Genomic DNA, 19,347 nt, shown 5'->3' on the forward strand with positions numbered 1-19,347 from the left:
ATGCTTTCGTTTCTATTCTTAAATCACTTGCAATAAAATGTCTATTATTTGTAAATACATATGGATGCATTGGATTCAGTCATGGGTCTGAAACCTGTGGCTCTTTATTCGCTCTGTTGTGGCATCCTGAAGCTTTCATTGAATGACATGTGAAACTTGTACCTTGTTTTTATCAATCTTAATCTTTATATGCGCACCAAAACACCTTTGAAAGGGACTGTTATCTCAAAGTTCAAGGAGAAAAATGTGACTTTCAAATTAAAGGCGTCGGGGGCGGGGGGCGGGGGGGTAGGGTCCTATTTTCCCTGCTTACAATGTAGGTTTACCCGTATGTTTGACTTTTGAAGAGAAACAACAAAATTGTTATGCTAAAAGCTCTGAAACAATGAGAGAAAAGGTAAAGGGCTAAAACTGCTTAAAAAGCTCAAATGGCTAAAATGTATAAATCGCATAAAGGCCTCAAATGGATCAAAATTACATTTTACACATGCACACACACACACACACACACATATATATATAAACATCTACAAAAGGTAAAACATCCTAAAGATGTTTAGAACAGCACAAATAATAAAAAATGCCTACATTTTCAAATGTAGTGATCAGCTTTCATAAATGCAAACTAGTATTTTCAAAGTTGAAGATATTTTGTGGCTCAAGATGAATATTAAGTGGCTTTGTTTTTTGTATTTTAAGTCATAAAGGTCACCTTGCCCAGAGTTACGTCTTGATCCTGAGTGTGAGTAACCAGGGCTCAAATCCCACTTGCAGCAGGAAAGACATCTGGAGATTTTTCTCTTCACTAAAGTAAAATACTGTGAATAACATTGCCCCACAAGGTAGAGAAGTCTGCACTCTGTGTTCAGAGTTGGTCACAGGGCTATTGCCCAACCTTTCCCCTTTATAGGAAACTAAAGCACTGACGCGGACACTTCCAAGAATCCACACTAAACTTTCCCACTGAAGCACATTTCACAAGCAACTCTGCAGCTGGTGTTGCAAGTCTGGACGAATCTGACACTCATTTTGTTATTTTAGTAAGTTGGAGTAAAGTTCAGTGTGTGTGTGTGTGTGTGTGCGCGTGCGTGCGTGCGTGCGTGCGTGCGTGCGTGCGTGCGTGCGTGCGTGCGTGCGTGCGTGTGGCTCCCAGGGCAGGAAGTAGAAAACCCTGTGACACTAATGCCACCATCTGGTCAAACTACTGTTTTCACCTGAAAGGATAATGACAGTATCTACTGAGATCATGTCTCCTTTACTTGATTACATTATTGAAAGCAGCACTCCCATTTGGGACTCAGAAGAAGACGCACAGTCGGAGTCATAAAAAAAAGATTTGCATACTCACTCAGTTAAACTAAGAAGCCTTTGTTGAAGTGCAATAACATGTGTTTTTCACCATGTTAACTCTTCACTCTCCTCTGTCAGTTTAGAAATACCCTTTTAGAGAGTAATAATCCAACGTGACAATTTGAAATATGTAAAATATGCAAACTCTCAGGAGGAAGTTAGAATAACATTTGTTCAGGCAGCCAGTCACATGCTCATTACCAGGAATGGGTTAATGCTCTTGACTGAATGTAAATATTTGACTTGTTTTACATGAGTTATGTTCCTAGCTGTTTCTTAAAAGCTGATCCTTTTAAGATAAATGCCAATGGAAATAGAAGTCAAACACAAGTACATTTTCTGACAGAATCGAAAGGTTCGTGGGTCATTGTGTTGCAATTTGGCTGCCTTAACTTGCAACCCTGTGCAACTGCATCACACTATTAATATAAAGTCAAATTCCAAACCCAGTCGTGTTTTCAAAGAACTTCACATTTAGGTTTTGACTGATGAGCCAGTCAGCCAAATATTTGAATGTCAATCAGGATGATGTTTTTTTGCAGCATCATTCTGTCATTCTGTCAGCATTCCTTTGTTAGACAGTGTTCTCCTAAATCTATACGAGTATATGAGCACATTAATGAACATAAGGAGATAAGAGATAGGAAAAGGTCTCGCATCTCCACACACAAAAAAACCTTCAAATTTAAAATGTATTAAAACACACACACACACACACACACACACACACACACACACACACACACACACACACACACACACACACACACACACACACACACACACACACACACACACACACACACACACACACACACACACACACAAACACTCCAATGATATTTTTATATCTAGGTGAGACCCAGGGTAGTCGTCAATGTGAACAATGATACCGATGACACAGATTCATATTAGAATATCATCATTTCTAATGATGTGATTTTTCCACTTAAAAGGGAAGAATAATTTGTGGCTTCGCCTCCATCAAATAATACTTCCCCACGGTTCAATGAATTAAGCGTTAATGACTTCCCACAAGCATGACATAACGCACACATTGGAACTATGTTTGTTTTTATTGGGAAGTAAATTTATGTCTCTTTACAGACAACCCACGTCACACATGTTTATGTATTTACGTAAGCTGGAGCTGCTTGTACAAAAAAAAAGAAATCATAATAATGGATCTAACAGTCCAAGAACTTTGCTTGTGTGTCGAGCTGATCTTCCAGTTCAAACTATCAAGTGGTTTTTTTTTTGTTATTCCCAGGCCATCAGTAGTTTGTGAAATGGTACAAAGGCACCGTACCCAGGCTTGCTGCGAATGAGAAAAGAGAAATTATCATTAACCACTAAATAAATAAATTTGGCCTGCAAATAAAAACACCCATGGAAATTACATTTGTGATCCATAAAATGAAGTTAAACGGGTTTTTTCAAGTCATACATTTAGCTGCTTTCACTCATTTCCCCTTACGACAGGTAGTTTTTTTTTCTTTTCTTTTGTGGAAAGGTATGTTCACACATCTCTTGAATGTTGTCATTTGAGTCTTCTTTTGTTAAAGGACCTAGATTTTTTTGTACTCAGCTCAGCCATTAAGTGCAAAGCATTAAGTGTATAGTTTGTCTCAAAGGCATAGTTTGTCCTACCTAAGTGTTAAGTCTACATTCACATAATCTGTGCAGCAGACATAAGCCATTGGTGCTTTCTGTCCCTATATTTTGAGGCCTGCGGGCCAGTTTCCCAAAGCTATTAAGGTTTCACGGGTACTTATAGGATGATGGTAATTTTACACGCATTCAAACATTTTAACCAGGTGTCAGCTGAAAATACATGAAATTTGTGTGTTACTGACTTCCTTCCAAACAGAAAAAAAATCTCTGACATATCAAAAAAAAAAATAGAGACATATAGATACTTATTTTCAGTAGGTTTGCTGTCATATTTCTGGTAAAGTAGCTATACCCAGGCACAATGTGACCCCTGGTGTTGACTGCTATTGGGTTGTGGGAGTTAGTGGATGTTGGTGCATAGACCTGATTCCGTTGTGTGGACTGAGAAATTACAACTCGCTGATTAGAAATACACGTTTTAAATTCTGTAGCAAAATACTTTGATTTATGAATGTAAAATAAAACAAAAAATAAATAAAATAGAGGGGAAATAATATCAATTAATCAATAATTGAGTGAGAGCTGCTACATATTGGTTATCCTCAATGAATGAATATGATGGTTTTGCCGTCTGCTCTTCCTATTTTTGATCCACATAAATACTTTTATTTCCATCAAATGCTGTCGTATTTGTTTATTATTACATCATTAACTGCAGCTGTGATGCTTTCTAACGATTTTTTTAATATGTTATTTCAGTAATCTAATTCCAAGCCAATAATAGCAAAATATTATTATTTTGTTGCATCAGATATTTTACTGAAGTAATTGGTCATGATTACATTACTGGTTGCCGCAAGCGCTTAAATGATCTTTTCAAATTGAAATTAATTAAATAAAGCTTCACTGAGTGACGTCCAGAATCACCATGTTACGCAACCTGAGACACATAAAGAGTCTACAAGGTGTTTGACTTTAAGCTGCATTAAAATAAGATCAGTTACCATTCAAAGTAGCTGTGTCCCTTGTGACTGCCGTCACGTGAACTCCCATCAGGAGTCTGCAGCTCGACCCCGAGGTGGAGATCTGCCTCCCCCTGCAGGGGGCCCAGGAAACGCACCGTCCCTGTACTGATCCTTCCAGATGGCAGCATGATCCTGACCCGGTGACCCAGCTGCAGGTCCATGGGAGAGTGTGGAACAAACACCCGGTGGGGGCCCTGAGACGTCCTCCATGATGTCACACTGGAAGGGGGGGAGGGGGGGGGGGAGCTCACTTAGTAACACATTTATAATTTGATGGACAACTTTTTAAAAGATTATTATTATTATTATTATTATTATTATTATTATTATTATTATTATTATTATTATTATTATTATTATTATTATTATTATTATTGGTGGTGGTGGTAGTAGTAATGATAATTTTAATAATAATGTTAATAATAATAATAATAATAATAATAATCAGAAGAAGAAGAGGAAGAAGAAGAATGTTATTGTTATTATTCTACGTGTCTGTACAGTTAATTTTACTAAATATCTATAAGTTATTAGTTGACAAACAGTTTCAAAGAAAGAACTCTCATTTCTCTAAACTCTCAGTCCACAAACAGCTCAGTTGTTTTGGCCTTTGCTCCACTGGGGAAAAAAACAAAAAAACACTTGGCACATTTGAGATCTCTCTATCTTTGGACGCACTCTTGCTGACAGTTTAATTGCAGTTTGTCTGAAGTCTATGAAGCAGCTGAGGCTTGATTTTTGCTGTATAAGACGTTTGAATGCTATCAATCCTGTCATCTAAGTCTGCTGAACTGCTCCTCTAACGACTGTACCTGGAGGCCGCAGATAAGGAGGAGGCAGGTCTGGAGCTCAGTGCTTCTGGGGATGAAAGCTGGCTGCATGCGTTGCTGTCACTCCTTGATGACACTTCAGATTTCCTCCGATGGTGGAGACCGCCTGTTTGTTTGAGGACACAAGATGATCAAAGCAGGCATGTGTAGAAATTAAGACTCAAGCAAGTTAGTGTCCCTGTGTGTTGTATTCTGTCCTTTTAAACAATAAATTACTTGAGGAGTCATCAAATACTTCTCCGTTGTCCACTCCTGACTCTCCTTGGTCATCGCACGTGCCAATTTTCACCATCAGTCCGGCCTCAGAGATCAGCTGAAGACAGAAAGCTTTAAATTACAATCACTGACATCACGGATGCAACACTGGATCAAACAGACGTGAGCACACCTGATAGCACAACTCTTCTTGTTTTCGTTGCAGCTCCGCAAACCTCCTTTCCCATGATGACTTTTCACAGGCAAACCTGGTTTTGAGTGACAGGATCTCTCTCTCAGTCTTGGTCAGTCTTTTATGAAGGGCAGCCGTGCGATCAGGGCTGCCCGGTATGGGTGCGATGCTTTTACTGACGGAGCCTGATGAATCATAGTGAATGAGGTCTGAAAGGCCCAATAAGTTCATTGAGCTAAAATGTGCCATTAAACAAAGTCTTCGACCAGAAAACTTTGATTTCATAAGATTCTTACCCATAACTGGCTTCAACTCTTGTTTTTGGTCCTTCACAACCAGTTTTTCTCTTGGTAAGAATTTGATTGCATTGTAGGGGCATATCTGTAATGCAATAAAGCCTGATTGATAATCAGCCAGTACACACATTCAGTTCAGATTCATCCACCAGGATATTCAAAAATCTGAATTTCACAGGACTCACCCAGAGAAACCTGCACGTGCAGAGTATCCCCTTGAATGTCCATGTACAAACAGTCCACATGGTGTAGTTTTCCATGTTGAAGCATGGCCCGCTCACATTATGGTCTTTTGAACAGACAACGAAGAAACATTACATATATTCATAAATCACAGCTCAAAAATACTTTGCTTCTGTCTTGACTCCTGAGTGATAGAAAGTAGGACGTGCCATCGGAAGGCGGATGCGAACATACGTCAACAGAAACAACATGGCTTACTGTCGGATATTATACACACATAAATGGTCACTGACCTTTCCCAGAGGCTCAATTGTTGGATGGGAGAAAACTCCCATATGAGGTAATAAGGAAGATCCCATTTCTGCTCATTGGGTGGCTGTCCTGGTCTGTGGTGAATGTTAATGTGGCACACAGGGCTCACTGACCTGTTGCTATGCACCACCTGCACGTAAACTGTGCTGCTGACGACTGCTGGGTAGGTAAATCTTAGTTAATCTTCTTAGTCATGCAGTCGCACAGTCCAGTAGCACCAGGCTGCTTAATTTGATCCGTTCAGCCTTATATATATATATATATATATATATATATATATATATATATATATATATATGTACTGTATAAAGAGTGTGAATAAGCCTCGGCTTCCGTTGCAACTGTTACCACTGCTGTATTCAGTGTCAGAATTCATCTGTGTGTATGTTTTTGTACACTAATAGAAGAATGACAGAATAATTCATGGATAAAACATTGCAAGTACTTTCAGCTAATAGAGAGAATATCGCCTGTTCGAGTCCAAATCGGGCTTGGTGGCTTTACTGTGTAGAGTTTGCATGTTGTGTGCATGTTCTCTCTGTGCTGACCGGTGGTCACATGGAATCGGCTCCAGCATACGGTGACCCCTAAGTTAAATAATGCAGTTTAGAAGGTGCATAAATGAATGAAACAAATGCTCACACAGTGTTGTGGTTGCTTGCATTGAGATTATTGCCAGTTCTGTTTCAGGCTTGGGGGCCAGTTCTTTGCTCCACATATTCAATAATGTTCTTTGCATTGAGTAAAATGTTCTACATTGGTGAATAAATACATCAGTATACTTTGCAAAAGAAAAAAAAGAAGAAAGAAAATGAAATCAGTTATATTTGATATCTTTGGAAATGTTGGGATTTTTGTTGGATTTTTGCAAATCTCAGAATCCATGTTTCTATAGTGGTGCATGGAATATGTAGAACAATTATGAGCTTTAGAATGTTGAAAGAGCAGTTTGCACTGTCGCCTCAAAGTAAGAACTTAGTGGCTGACAAGCTGACTGACTTTCTGGCTTGATGTTTTCATGTTCTCACTGTGCTTTTGTGGGTTTTCTGTGGATCTTTTCGGTTTGATTGTGTTGTATTGACTCTAGATTTCAAAATAACCCCCAAAAAAATGGGTGTGACTGTTTGTCTCTATGTGTTTGCACTCTGATAGACTGCAAACTGTCCAGGGTGTATCCTGCCCTCGCCCACAGTAAGTTGGGATTGGCTCTCCAGCCTCCCCTTCAACCCTGAACAGGTTAAGTGGTATAGAAAATGGATGGATGGATTTGTGTTGCTTTCATAGAAGACACAATCTACGTTCCCTCAAGTTGTATGGAATTAGGAAAAACATCTTTATCTTATTCTGCACCATCAACAGGGAGTCAACTCCAACAGGAACGGAAGGCTTTTGTTGTTCTTAAACCACTTTTTTTTTATTATTGAATATGTAAAGCCTTTACAACTTGACTTTCTGAAATATGTGTTCATACTTTAGTTCTGTCTATAGCCTTAAGTTATGTGACGTAAATGTGTCTCGTGTATTTAACAGGTCTCTCGTGTAAATAACAACATGCATCTCAATCAGATTGTCAGATAGAGGTCTAATAAAAAAAATAATAGGATACTTTTATCACTTTTATAGGACAATGATTGTCTTGTAAACGACGCACAGTGTGAGTCTGCAGCATCATCTCGGTGTTCCACGGAATGCAATAAAAAGAAAAAAAAGATTTTGCTCTCAGGATGCTGGACAGTCAAGAAGGTAGGCAACATGTTAAACTGCTATTTTCACCTTTTGTGACATTTCTTTCTGTCTGCAATCACAAAAGATCCTTCCCTAATATTTTCTCAGTGATGGAGAAAGAAAACAAGCTCGTCTACAGCTCGCTGGGTGACACAACTGCAAACAATGGTCTTTTTCTTTTCTTTTTTTTTTTTCATTGCTGAATCTAAAGTATTTCTTTTTTTAAAACTTCCCCTGGATCTCTCACTTTTTTGTGTTGAAGGCTGTTCGTTGGACGAAGATATTTGCAAAACACTTTTACAGAGCTTTCAGTGGGTTCTAACAGAGCTGAACTCAGAAACTTAACTCAGACATGAAAAATAGCCTGCGCGTCTTTCCTTTAGTGGACATGTTGGACGCTTTTGCTGCATCTATCCAAACACACCAGAATTCCATCAGTTACTGACTTGTTATGTGAAATATATAACATCAAAGTGAATTTAACATTAAAACATACAATTACTTGTTTCGTTGTGTCAATTTTCTTTATGTTTTGTTTCACTTGTTATTTTGTCCAACTCTGGTGGGGCAACTTCCCATCATAAATATCTCTGTGTATCTCCATTTAATCTGCAGAACAACACCCCACACACAAGTCCATAAATAAATATTCATTCATTCAGCAGCAATAAAAAAAAAAAAGAAGAAGAAGAAGAAGAAGAAGGGGGGATTCCTGTCACCAGGATTTCGCAAGTCCCTTTTGTGTCATGTCCAAGAATTCTACGTTCTTTAGGCCACAAAGAGGTACTTGTAGTGTGCGAGGGCTTTATGGCGGGCTGAGCGAGAGAGGTCTGATTTCACATTGTGCTGAACAGAAACCAAGAGGCACCCTATACAACCTCCCCACAGGGCACTGAAATCTCACCTGGACCCTTATGGACTAACAAAGGCTTAATCCACTGAGTTATTTTAGTAAATCTTTAATTGGTGGGTGTACAGTTTTATTCAAAACTTCAAAGCAACCCGACACTTCGACATACTCTCATATAATTTCACTTCGACTTTTAGAGGATTCTTGCTTAAAGTCAGCATTTATTATACTCTCACTCTCAGATCTTCATCAAAACGTGTATCCAGTCATGGTTGGAGTGTTAGAAAGTGTTTTTTTTTACCTATGCTGCTGTGAATTAAGACCCTCAGAATGAAAACACTGAGTTAGTTTCACCTGAAATTATGATCACGTCAGTGCCGGGGCATCTTTAGACCCGCCCAATAACAAGCAGGGCTCTTGTCTCCTCCTCTCACACCGGTATAGAAGTGCAGAGATGAGAGTTTCCACTTATCACGTTGCCACTGGTGCTGTCAGCAGGAAGTGAAGGGGAGAGAGTTAGAGAGAAAGGGAACTCCTCAGAGAGAGAGAGAAAGCGAGAGAGAGAAAGCTCATTCCCTTCAACTGCACCTGACATAAAAATCATGCACAGAGCACTGCAGGTGAGTGAAATTTACTGAATTCTAAGGATTCATTCTGGAAAAGGATTTTAAAACGTGCTAGTTTCTGGAAAGCTGAAAAGAAAAAACGTGAAGCCAGTGAAGGATGCAATTTGTCTTGCTTTGGTTTTTCCATTAACAACAATTACTTACACCGGCATTGTTAACATGATGGTAGATGAAGGAAAATGGTGATCACTTACAGCGATTCAGAAAATGAGATTGATTTTGTTCGAGTAAATATTTGGAAAAGACTTCTGTTAATAAATTCAATCGGATCAGAGCATTATCAGCTTCTTGGTGTGTGAAATGATTGTTAAATGTTTTAAACTGTTTTATTTTGAAGATACTGCTGTTTTTTTCTGATGCAGTTAAATTTTCATTATTCACTATTCACTATTCATTCAAATCACAGGAAAGTATATTTTTGGGGAAATTACTTTCTTGAAAACTTGTAGCCGTGATCAAGCTGTTGATTATTTATTAATTTGTCTAACCAAATGTTGCACTAAATTCAGTAATACAGCATGAGGATGACTTAAATTTGATATTTAATTTGGGTAAAAATCAATGGGAGTCAGATATTTGAAAGTGGATATGTCGCCTGGACGCACTTATTTTATGTATGTCCACCAATCAAACTCAAGATTTTGATATACAAGCCAACATGGCCACTGTTGTCACTCAGTTTCTAGGGTGTGGAGCCCATAGGAGATCATACTGGGATCCAAGGGAGCCGGAAAAAACAAGTCATGCCACTAAGCAGATCTCCCAAGGGGACAGATCAAGGAACAAACACATTTTAATTGTGTTCACTGCAAATCGAGACACTTAAAATATAACTGTGAGTCACAATACTGGTCACCTTAGCTGGATGGAGTTTGCTCACCCGCAGGACAAATTGCTAAAATCTGGTTGTTTTCTTCAGAAAACTTTCAGTTTAATCTTTTTAGAGGGGAGAAACTCTGAGTGAAGCGAAGTTGTTCCTTGAAATCTCACTTTTTTACTTTTTTTAAAAAAAATTCTTGTATTGTGACTCAACCTGACAATTATGGGATCAGTTTCACCTGAACAGTTAGAGGATTGTAAAAAGAGGAGACTATAGGTGACTTAGCGTCCACAGATCAAAAGAGCTGCCCAGGTGGGATACAAAGAATGTAATTCAGAAACCTGTTTCTCTGGGTAAACACGCTGAATTGTGTCTTTATCACCTTTTTTTTTTTTTCCCTCCACAAAAATCTACAGCAGCTGGTTTAAACATTTTCGGACTCATTTAGACTCATCACATATCTGTATAAAACAAAGTGGACATCACAGAAAATAGTATAATAATATGTGTTAACCCTGATTTCCTTTTCTCTTACGTTTGTCGTGTGTGATGTATTTACAGGCAGGACAAAGGGGTTTCTTCCTTTCTGTCTATGGGATAATGGCCTCCATTAATTCCATAAAAGACACAGGTAGGATGAGAGCTTTTTTTTTTTAGGAAATATGGCTAATTTTAGGTATCGTCAATGGTCATTTATACACAACAAATCAGAGAGGATAAAACATGATTGAGATTCTTAGAATCAAAGGAAGTGTACATGTTCTAGTTTAGGTTCTTCTCAAATACAAACATCCAGTTGTAATTGTTTATCAAGAACACAGAGCCAGTGAAACTCTGGGACCCCCACCGCCACTGTCCCAAAAGCAAAGATGGCATAACTACTCTCTCTCTCTCTAATGAATAAAAAGATGACAAATGCAAGTTGACTTGGTTACAGCTGCACCAGGATGGTCACGATATACTGGATCAATCTATTTCCTTGGTGGACTTCATTTCAAGTTTTAAATCAATTCTATATATTCTCAAGCAGCAGCATGTGCTGAGGTCCTACGGCTAATAGCTCTTTCGGTGATAATATCAGCATGCTAAAATAGACTTCTGTTTGACAACTATTTTGTATAGTTCAGTGTGTCGGTATACTAATCTTGCTGGTAAGCGATCAGCGACTTGATGGGACTGCTGAAACCAACAACAGAGAGCATAGAGGTGAATATATCACAGTTTATTTTGATAACATCAATGTATGTACCAAAACTAAAAACTGCAGCTTTGTATGAGAAATTGTATGTGTAGTGTGAGTTTAGTGTCAAATGCATTGCGTGAGAGGCGACTTCTTTGCATGTTGTTGTGCAGGAGGTGCACTGGTGTGATTAAGTAAAGCAGAAGTGAAGAGAAGAGCATTAATATTCACCATAACTCGAGAACAACTTTGTTAAAGGTTCACTACAATCGTGTTTTCTGGAACAGAAGCGCCCTTTGGCAGGAACTTGAAAGATGTTCCCATTGTAGCCCACAATTACAGTCATCTACATAACAATGCAGTGTACATCTTTAACTTCCCTTCACAGTGGAGATCTGCATGTTGGGAGAATAGCTCAGCTGTTTTGTTGTTGTTCCCGTCTCATTGCATGTAAATGACCCAAAATTTCCCCTCAGATTATCGTGCATTTTTCTTCATACTGCAACTTCATCTGTGCTGATTAAATCAGTCAACAGATTGAGCCACCATGGTAGTAGCGAGAGCTAATGAGAAGTGTTACCATCATATTATCATAATGCAACCATGTGCATGTTGATGAGAGAAATGAAGGAGATTTATTTAAGAAATACAAGTAACTTATTCGACGAGTCATTGTCATTGACTTGCATGACGCTGAAGTGGAACAGACTTCACATTAAACCTGAAACCTGGATCAAAACATTGGACAGACTAAATGACACTGTGAGATTCTCAAACTGCACCACAAGCTGAATGACAACTAAAAAAAACTATTTGGTTTTGCAGATACCCCACGCCTCCTATTATTAGGACTGCTTCTGCCGTCAGTATTAGTGCCAAGTGTAGGTACACAGGATACTTCCTCACCCTCAATGGCTCCAGTCAACCCATCTGCATCCATGAGCAGCTCCAGCCAGTCCTCTATGACCATGGCTGGTCCCATAGTCACAACTGGAGACCAAGGAGGGTCTCCAACACAGCCCGCAGCCACCACCGCCCTCACGATCACTCAGGCAACGACAACCAGCAGCGATGCAGCCAGTCCCTCCCCCCTTACTACCACCACAGGAAGTTCACTATCCACCACCACCACCACCTCCAACCAACCTCCCGCAACCACCATCGTTACAGCAACCACCACGATCCCGCAAACCGACGCAGCCACCCCCGGAGGCACAGCAACCACCACCACCCAGTCCTCCACAACCCCATCTGGAGGTACAGCAACCACCACCACCCAGTCCTCCACAACCCCATCTGGAGGTACAGCAACCACCACCACCCAGTCCTCCACAACCCCATCTGGAGGTACAGCAACCACCACCACCCAGTCCTCCACAACCCCATCTGGAGGTACAGCAACCACCACCACCCAGTCCTCCACAAACCCATCTGAAGGTACAGCCTCCACCCCCCAGTTTGGTATCAGCACAAGCAGCATACCCAGTTCTGCATTCTCAGCGCTTGTCGCCACTTCTAATCCGGAAACGTTGCCTCCTCTACAGTTGGTTCAACAATGACGTCCAGCATTATCATGGCAGCCTCGCCTGCCTCCCAGACTCCAGTCACTGGGTCCATGTCCTCAATGATGTCCACTGATCAGACAACCGCTGCTAGTATGAGTGGTCTCATCATATTTGTCAGGATTTAGTTTTGCATTGGCCAATTATTACATTTTCCTTTTTCACAGGTGACATGACCACAATGGATGTAACCAATAGTGGTAACACGACTGCTTTGATGCCTATGGTAGCTCACCTTTTTTGATCAAATTGCACGCAGCCTTGCGTCTTCTTTGCCTCGTACCTTTAAATCGACATGTTATTTTCACATTTCACCGATACAGCTGTACTGCCCTTCCTTCACCTGCAACAACTCTGACTGCTACACAATGTACACCAGTCAGAATACCACTGCATGCAACTCCTCTTGCCAGGTAAGTATCACATGCAAACCAATTACAACAACATCTTCTTAAAGAAAGACTAAATACAGTCACGGTGAAACACGCACGATAGCTGTTTAGTATTAATTATTATTAAAGTGAAGGATGTGGTAAAATGTTTCGAGGTTCTTGGAAGCTTTTATAGCCAATATGTTGGATGTGTCCTCTAATGTCATTGTGTTCTGTAACAGCTATGGCGGATGGACATGTATCACACTGTCGGCTGCAGTGACTCCTGTGTCGATAGCTGTGTCAACACCTCTCAAATCAACTGCTCTGTGAACTGCTGTAATTACAGCGGCTGCCTCAATGACAGTTTTGCCATGATGATGACAATAACCACAGGTGCAGAGACCCATCATCTGAAGCTTTACTCTCTACATTTAAAGTCTGTGCTCCATCTTTCATCTGTTTTGGCTCTCCTCATATTGTCCTTGCACATTTCATTGCTCCCATGTCTCTTTCGACCATGACAGCATGCTTCCAGATGTGTTCCCGTGTCGTTAAGCTTTGAAATGTTTCCGATCTCCATTTTGTGTAAATTCAGGAAGCGCAACCACAACAACAATGGCGACCACACCTACGCCACTGATGACTGCCACCAGCCAAGCAACAACAGCAGACACGGTACAAACCAAACGCTTCATGTGTGAATGTGTCTGTGTCACTCTGTACTAAACAGTTATTTCATTTCAGCCAAATCCTAGTACTTATATAAACCTCACAACAATCCTCATGCCAGTTCACGTGGAATCACTTTTTTTTTCTCTCTTAATATTTCATCTCAAGCAAAACTCAATTGAACTGAAACTGCAAGGCCTGGCGTGCGGTGTAATTCCTCCTGTGTTGTTTGTTTGTTTGTTTGTTTGTTTGTTTGTTTGATTGTTTGTTTGTTTGTTTGTTTGTTTGTTTGTTTGTTTGTTTGTTTTTCCAGGGGAATAAATGCCACAATGGTTCATGTCAAGGAGCAGATTGCTACATGGACTTCAAAAGCAAGCCACTGCAAACATGTTCCTCCCAGCATCCACACTGTCAGGTGAGATTTACAAAAAATGACTCAAGCATTCAAGAACATCAACAAATGTCATCTACTCGGAAATGTTTTATTTTTTGCACAGAATTTAAAACAGGCTCTTTTTGATAACTTCTTGTTATTTCTTATTTTCTTTGCATTTATTGGATTTTTGAAATGTTGATATGGATAGAATGAATCCAGAATCTGATTCTCATCTTAAATAACTTTTAAAGCTGAAATTGTGATGTTTTTGTTTTGGTCTTTGTGTGTATTCTTTATATATAGATCCCTCGACAAAGATTTACGTACAAAGCATTTTTTTAATCCATGTTTGTGACATCTTCCATTTAGAAATGTACACACCAAAAATCACTGAAAATATCATTAGCGAAGCCTATGAGTGTGCTATTAGATCAAACGCAATAGAAATCACATCTATACATGAAAGTGTAATTCTAGTGTAAAACAATCATGGAGCAACCTATGTTTTAATGTGTAAGCCCTCAGAAAGCTCACGTTGTCATACACAGCCAGGGGAAACCATTCAAACAACGATCGAAAAGCATTTTATATTCTTTTATACAATAGAAACAACACAATTATTATAACCCATCCTCTCAATTTTATCAAGTATTTTCTTTACTTGTGTTTGCATGATGAGGTTTTCTCGCTTGCTGTCGTCTCTGCAGCTCAAGAAGGAGACCTCCGACTCCAAAGTAATGTGGAAAGCAGGCTGCACCAACTGCACCAACTACACGGCATGTAAGGCCTCGACGACACCCCCGTGTAACCTGGAGTGCTGCAACGCCACCATGACCTCCTGCCTGATGCTGAACGGCACGCTGAACGTCCCCTCCTTTGCCACAAGAGGTCTTTGTGTTCACAAAGAATTGATCGCTTCCTTACTCGGCCTGCTTGCCATCGCTTTGCTGCTGTGAGTGACTGAGTGTGCTTGTTCAGCAGTTATTTCGGGTGATTATGTAACCAGAGCTTTGTGTAACAACCCAGTCCCTCTCGAGACAATAAAACCAGAGGTCAACGCTATTTCATTCCCACGCATGTATCTAGCTGTTATTCATTCATACATTTATGGAGGCAAAAGAAAACCCCACTAAAAAGCTTACAAATCCCAATCATGATATATTTTCAGTGACCAAAAAAAATTGGCTTTGAATAGTATTTTTAAATAAGCTATAGGAAAAAAATAAAATAAAACCTGTCATGTACAGATCATATTAGACAGATTTGTTTGTTTGGTTGTTTTTTATTGGATAAAAAATCTCAATAAAATTAATTTATATAAAACCCTGTGTACAGTATATGTAAAAATACTGTACATGTACCATTATATCTCTTTCATAAATCAGTAAAAACACGGCAGATGTAATTTGATCCTCTCATCATATGTACAGCAAATAAAATAAATAAATAAATAAAGACTTAATGTGTACATTTGGCCTTGTTATTGCTCTCTCAGGTCACATTTATTTCAAACTGTATAAAATCCCACATTTATTAAGAGGCGACTCTTTTGTTTAATTCTCTAACGTTTAACAAAAACTTTTTTTTTTAAAAGTTATTTCAGGTTTTTTATTTGTTAAAAAAAAAGAAAAAAGAAACTGATTAAAATCCATCTCCCTTTGAAATAATAGATGTAATACTCATTTGAAATGGGCGTGTCAGCCCTGAACCAGACATTTCTTTTAATGTTTCATCATCAGAAGAAAAAATTAAGAATAAAGAACCTTCATAGTTTAAAACCCTTTCAAGCCAATGTGGAAGAATGTAGCAATAACTCTATATGCACTTTAAGACACACAGATGTTGAGCTGTTACTGGGCGTCGTGAAGGTTTGTTGAAACATTTCTGCAGCTGTAACCCGGATGAAATGTACAATTCTGTACTTTCATCTAAGTTTTGCTTCATATCCCGCATCAATTGTGAATTAGATGAGTATACTGTGTGGTGTACAGAGTACATTTTCTAGTTTGATGGTGTGAGTTAAATGGACAATGAAATCGGAAATGTTTCAGTTTACTCTAGTTTTGTGTACTGTATAAAAAAAAAAAGTGCTTTGAAATGCAATAAATTTAAAATATATATGTATTTGCAGGGTCTCATTTTGAACAGCTTGTATTATAGAATGAAATAAAATACCATGTGAAAGTTATTGCTTTCGAAAAACTGTAAAGGACTTTTCTCTCGTAGTTTGCAGTCCGGGGCAACAATTCAGTCCATGGAAACTGAACATCACCAAAAAGTGTTTCTATCTATTTTTATTTTGCTTTATCCATTAATCATCACACAACCACAGTTTTATCTGAAGGTCCATTAGACAATTAGATTGATAGATGTCATGAAAATAACAGTTACAAGTCATTTTAATCTGATGAAGTGATGTGGCTAGACAACATCAAGTCACTTGTTTTTTTTTCTTCACCTTTCTCCATTTTTGACTGTTGAACTAAACTGCAGATTTTTATTCACCTTGAGGCAACAGAAGTGTCCCACGTCTGAGACTCTTGGAGGAGGTTGCGCTCTCGTCTCCACTTAGTGTCACTCATACCTGGATGCCCATCCAGAAGAATTATACTATGTGACACTGGAAACACTTTACAGTTAAGTCAAGTTAGCCCAATATTGTAGCGTTACATTTCTTTCTTTATTAACAAAATCACATAGTAACAGAAAAAAAGCTTCTTTGTAATATATACTCAACCGAATAACGCCGTTCGGCTGTCTCTGGTAATTGATTTGCTCTGTGTTTACCCACAGTCAGTGACTTTTGCCTTCTCGTCGAGTCGGAGGTCTTTGAACTTCTGCTGGATTCTAAAAAAAATTAATAAATAGGTCAACGCTATGCCAACAAGGTTTCACTAAAAGAAAAGCTGAAATCCCCTGAGAAGAATGAGTAATGTTGTGCAGAGGAGTTCATCTCCCAAAATAACACACTGTGGAGCCCTCGGATGACCTGTCTCATATTTTCCTATTTGAGCTTTACTGTGGCTGACACACCGTACAGCATCAGTATGAATGCAGTTCAATTACCAGTGTATAATATAATCATCACAGTCTCAGCGGAGGGATTCTGTAACAGGACCATGTTAAACACCATGTCAGTATGTGTGAAAACATTTTTCCTGACATGCACTATAAGGATAATCCCATAACAGTTGCTCACTATAGTTCACTTATTCAACAAAACTTTCAATGCATTGTCATTATTGTCATTATTGTCATTATTGTCATTATTCTCTATAATCTAAATCCTATATTTGCATCGGCTGTCACATCTGTGTCTGTTTAGATTTTTAGGGTCATTCATATATATATATATAAAAGAGTAAACTTAATTAATTGACACAAATGTGTGTTCCTCTATTATTACTAGCCATGTGTTTGCCTCTGTAGTTGGAAGAGAGGAACTTCTGAGATTCAGTGACTGAACACATACAATCCCTTTGGGGGACCCTCACTTCATAAAAACCCTTACCTCGTCACATCTGCTGTTGTTCATCATGGAAGAAGAAGGTGATCTGCACTCTTTGCATTGATTTTGTCCTTTCACCATGAATCTAGATGTATAAGGTTGTTTTTTAAAGCCTGACAATTTTGGCAGATGAATTCAATGTATCTATAAAGTTTCTTTGCTTTTAAACTACTTAAAGACATTTGTATTTTTTTAATATTTTTTTGTAATAATTCTTTGGGGCAATATTTAACATAGTACTGGAAATGCAGATTATCTACCTCTTAAATGGTGCCACATTTAGAAGGAATATGGCATTTGTGCGTTTGTGGGATGAGCAGCAGAGAAGAATTTGTGGATGCCCATGAAAAACTTTACACAAAACATTTCTTGTTGTTTTGTTGTGTTGTGTTGTGGTAGGTTGGATTATTGAAGTGCGGGGAAATAATACACATATAAGCAACAAAGATTCATTAAACAAACAGAAAACTCAGTGTCGTGTGGTAGAACCACGCAAACCAACAACAAACTGAACTGGATCCCAATCTTCAGCCAGCACCAGAGGTGAACCAACATGGTCATAATTCTACACGGGTATGAACAGCACACTCAAGCTGACTCTACAACCAGACCAGCCCATTTTCTCCACTCTCCTTGTCATCTTGGAGGATTGTTTAGTCTCAGACTGACGAGATACAGGATTCTCACGAGTTGTAGAACATCGTCTTGACATCCCTGTGCATTGAGGAGTGCCAATCAGACACTGAATAGCAGAACCATGGATGCCTAAAAGCTCAACACAAGTCAATTGCAACAACAGCAAGAAGTTGTTTGGCATTTGCAGTGATCACATCTTGTCACTTCCTCATTTCCTCCACATTTTTTGCGAACGGTATTTTAACAAACATAGAGTGCAATTCCATGAAACGGCCATGCGATATGTATAAGGTTACGCTTGGTTTGGTTTTGAGAATTAATTTATTTTTAAACAAATGCTGACCACTTATCGCCCTTTTGTTGTGCAACTTGTCATAATCCCTCTAAAATAGTATGTTTTGCCTCCTTGCTGTAAACTATGGAAAATGTTCAATAGATTATAAAAGACTCCAGTGCATATTAATAAGCCAAAATTTGAATTAAGTTATCATAACACAATACATTGCTGGACATAAAAAGTTGTATGCCTTGAATTGTGTGTGTGCTTTAGGTCCATTTTACACAAAAACATATTTATTTATGATGTAAAATTGCATCTTTACTCAGTTTAATAATAATAATAATAATAATAATAATAATAATAATAATAATAATAATAATAATAATAATAATAATAATCTTCCCAAAAACTTTAGGGAGGTTGAAATTTTCATTCATAGTTTGTGCCCTCCAAAGGGTTAAACTTCCCAAAAGTTTAAGGAGAAACTCTAAATCTGTTTCACCAAATGGTTGAAGTGCGTGTTAAAATGTAATTGCGCAACCCCATTGCTTGGACAGTTGGTGGAAAAACTTCCTCTGAGGTTTTGCAGGGTTCTCGCTGAGGTTTTTCTGAAGGTCGCTGTCCTCTCCTCCGGGTCTCTTGGCTCGGATCTAATCCGGACCGGGCGGATCTGATGGCAGCCGCCCGCTGACGTCGCCGTGTGGGCGCACTCTCTGCGGATCACTGCGTGGCACACTGGGTCG

The 19,347-nt window shown here is 38.9% G+C and overlaps 2 protein-coding genes across 4 annotated transcripts; one reads left to right on the plus strand and one right to left on the minus strand.

Annotated features, from left to right (window-relative positions):
• Positions 1–2,409: 2,409 nt before the first annotated feature.
• Positions 2,410–6,156, minus strand: LOC308114530 (uncharacterized protein). 3 transcript variants are annotated; one of them, XM_080471470.1, is made up of 8 exons: positions 5,980–6,156; positions 5,689–5,792; positions 5,504–5,588; positions 5,208–5,392; positions 5,036–5,132; positions 4,802–4,925; positions 3,969–4,208; positions 2,410–2,668 (listed from the first exon to the last, which is right to left on the minus strand). In XM_080471470.1, the coding sequence occupies exons 2-8, from the start codon at positions 5,761–5,763 to the stop codon at positions 2,611–2,613; spliced, it is 864 nt and encodes a 287-aa protein (XP_080327596.1). In that variant the 5' UTR covers positions 5,764–5,792; positions 5,980–6,156; the 3' UTR covers positions 2,410–2,610. The 3 variants fall into 3 exon arrangements, with proteins under 3 accessions (XP_080327596.1, XP_080327595.1, XP_080327597.1); XM_080471469.1 differs by having other exon boundaries at positions 5,208–5,416; XM_080471471.1 differs by having other exon boundaries at positions 5,208–5,283; positions 5,980–6,146.
• Positions 6,157–9,016: 2,860 nt separating this feature from the next.
• On the plus strand, positions 9,017–15,917 carry LOC308114818 (uncharacterized protein). The gene is made up of 10 exons (XM_080472011.1): positions 9,017–9,193; positions 10,581–10,650; positions 12,025–12,636; positions 12,744–12,854; positions 12,929–12,987; positions 13,085–13,174; positions 13,375–13,528; positions 13,731–13,810; positions 14,118–14,219; positions 14,888–15,917. The coding sequence occupies exons 1-10, from the start codon at positions 9,176–9,178 to the stop codon at positions 15,134–15,136; spliced, it is 1,545 nt and encodes a 514-aa protein (XP_080328137.1). The 5' UTR covers positions 9,017–9,175; the 3' UTR covers positions 15,137–15,917.
• The last annotated feature ends 3,430 nt before the right edge of the window (positions 15,918–19,347 follow it).

The sequence above is a fragment of the Lipophrys pholis genome (genome assembly GCF_963383615.2).
Source record: "Lipophrys pholis genome assembly, chromosome: 9".
Taxonomy (NCBI): domain Eukaryota; kingdom Metazoa; phylum Chordata; class Actinopteri; order Blenniiformes; family Blenniidae; genus Lipophrys; species Lipophrys pholis.

What these genes read in the sequence shown, in the direction of transcription:
- LOC308114530 (XM_080471469.1), bottom strand. Translation starts at nt 5,763, where the DNA reads ATGGAAAACTACACCATGTGGACTGTTTGTACATGGACATTCAAGGGG. An exon ending in AAGAAGAGTTGTGCTATCAG is followed by an intron (nt 5,133 to 5,207) that starts GTGTGCTCACGT and finishes TTCTGTCTTCAG; the next exon opens with CTGATCTCTGAGGCCGGACT. An exon ending in AGTATTTGATGACTCCTCAA is followed by an intron (nt 4,926 to 5,035) that starts GTAATTTATTGT and finishes TCAAACAAACAG; the next exon opens with GCGGTCTCCACCATCGGAGG.
- LOC308114818 (XM_080472011.1), top strand. An exon ending in CTCCACAAACCCATCTGAAG is followed by an intron (nt 12,637 to 12,743) that starts GTACAGCCTCCA and finishes CCTCCTCTACAG; the next exon opens with TTGGTTCAACAATGACGTCC. An exon ending in GATGATGACAATAACCACAG is followed by an intron (nt 13,529 to 13,730) that starts GTGCAGAGACCC and finishes GTGTAAATTCAG; the next exon opens with GAAGCGCAACCACAACAACA.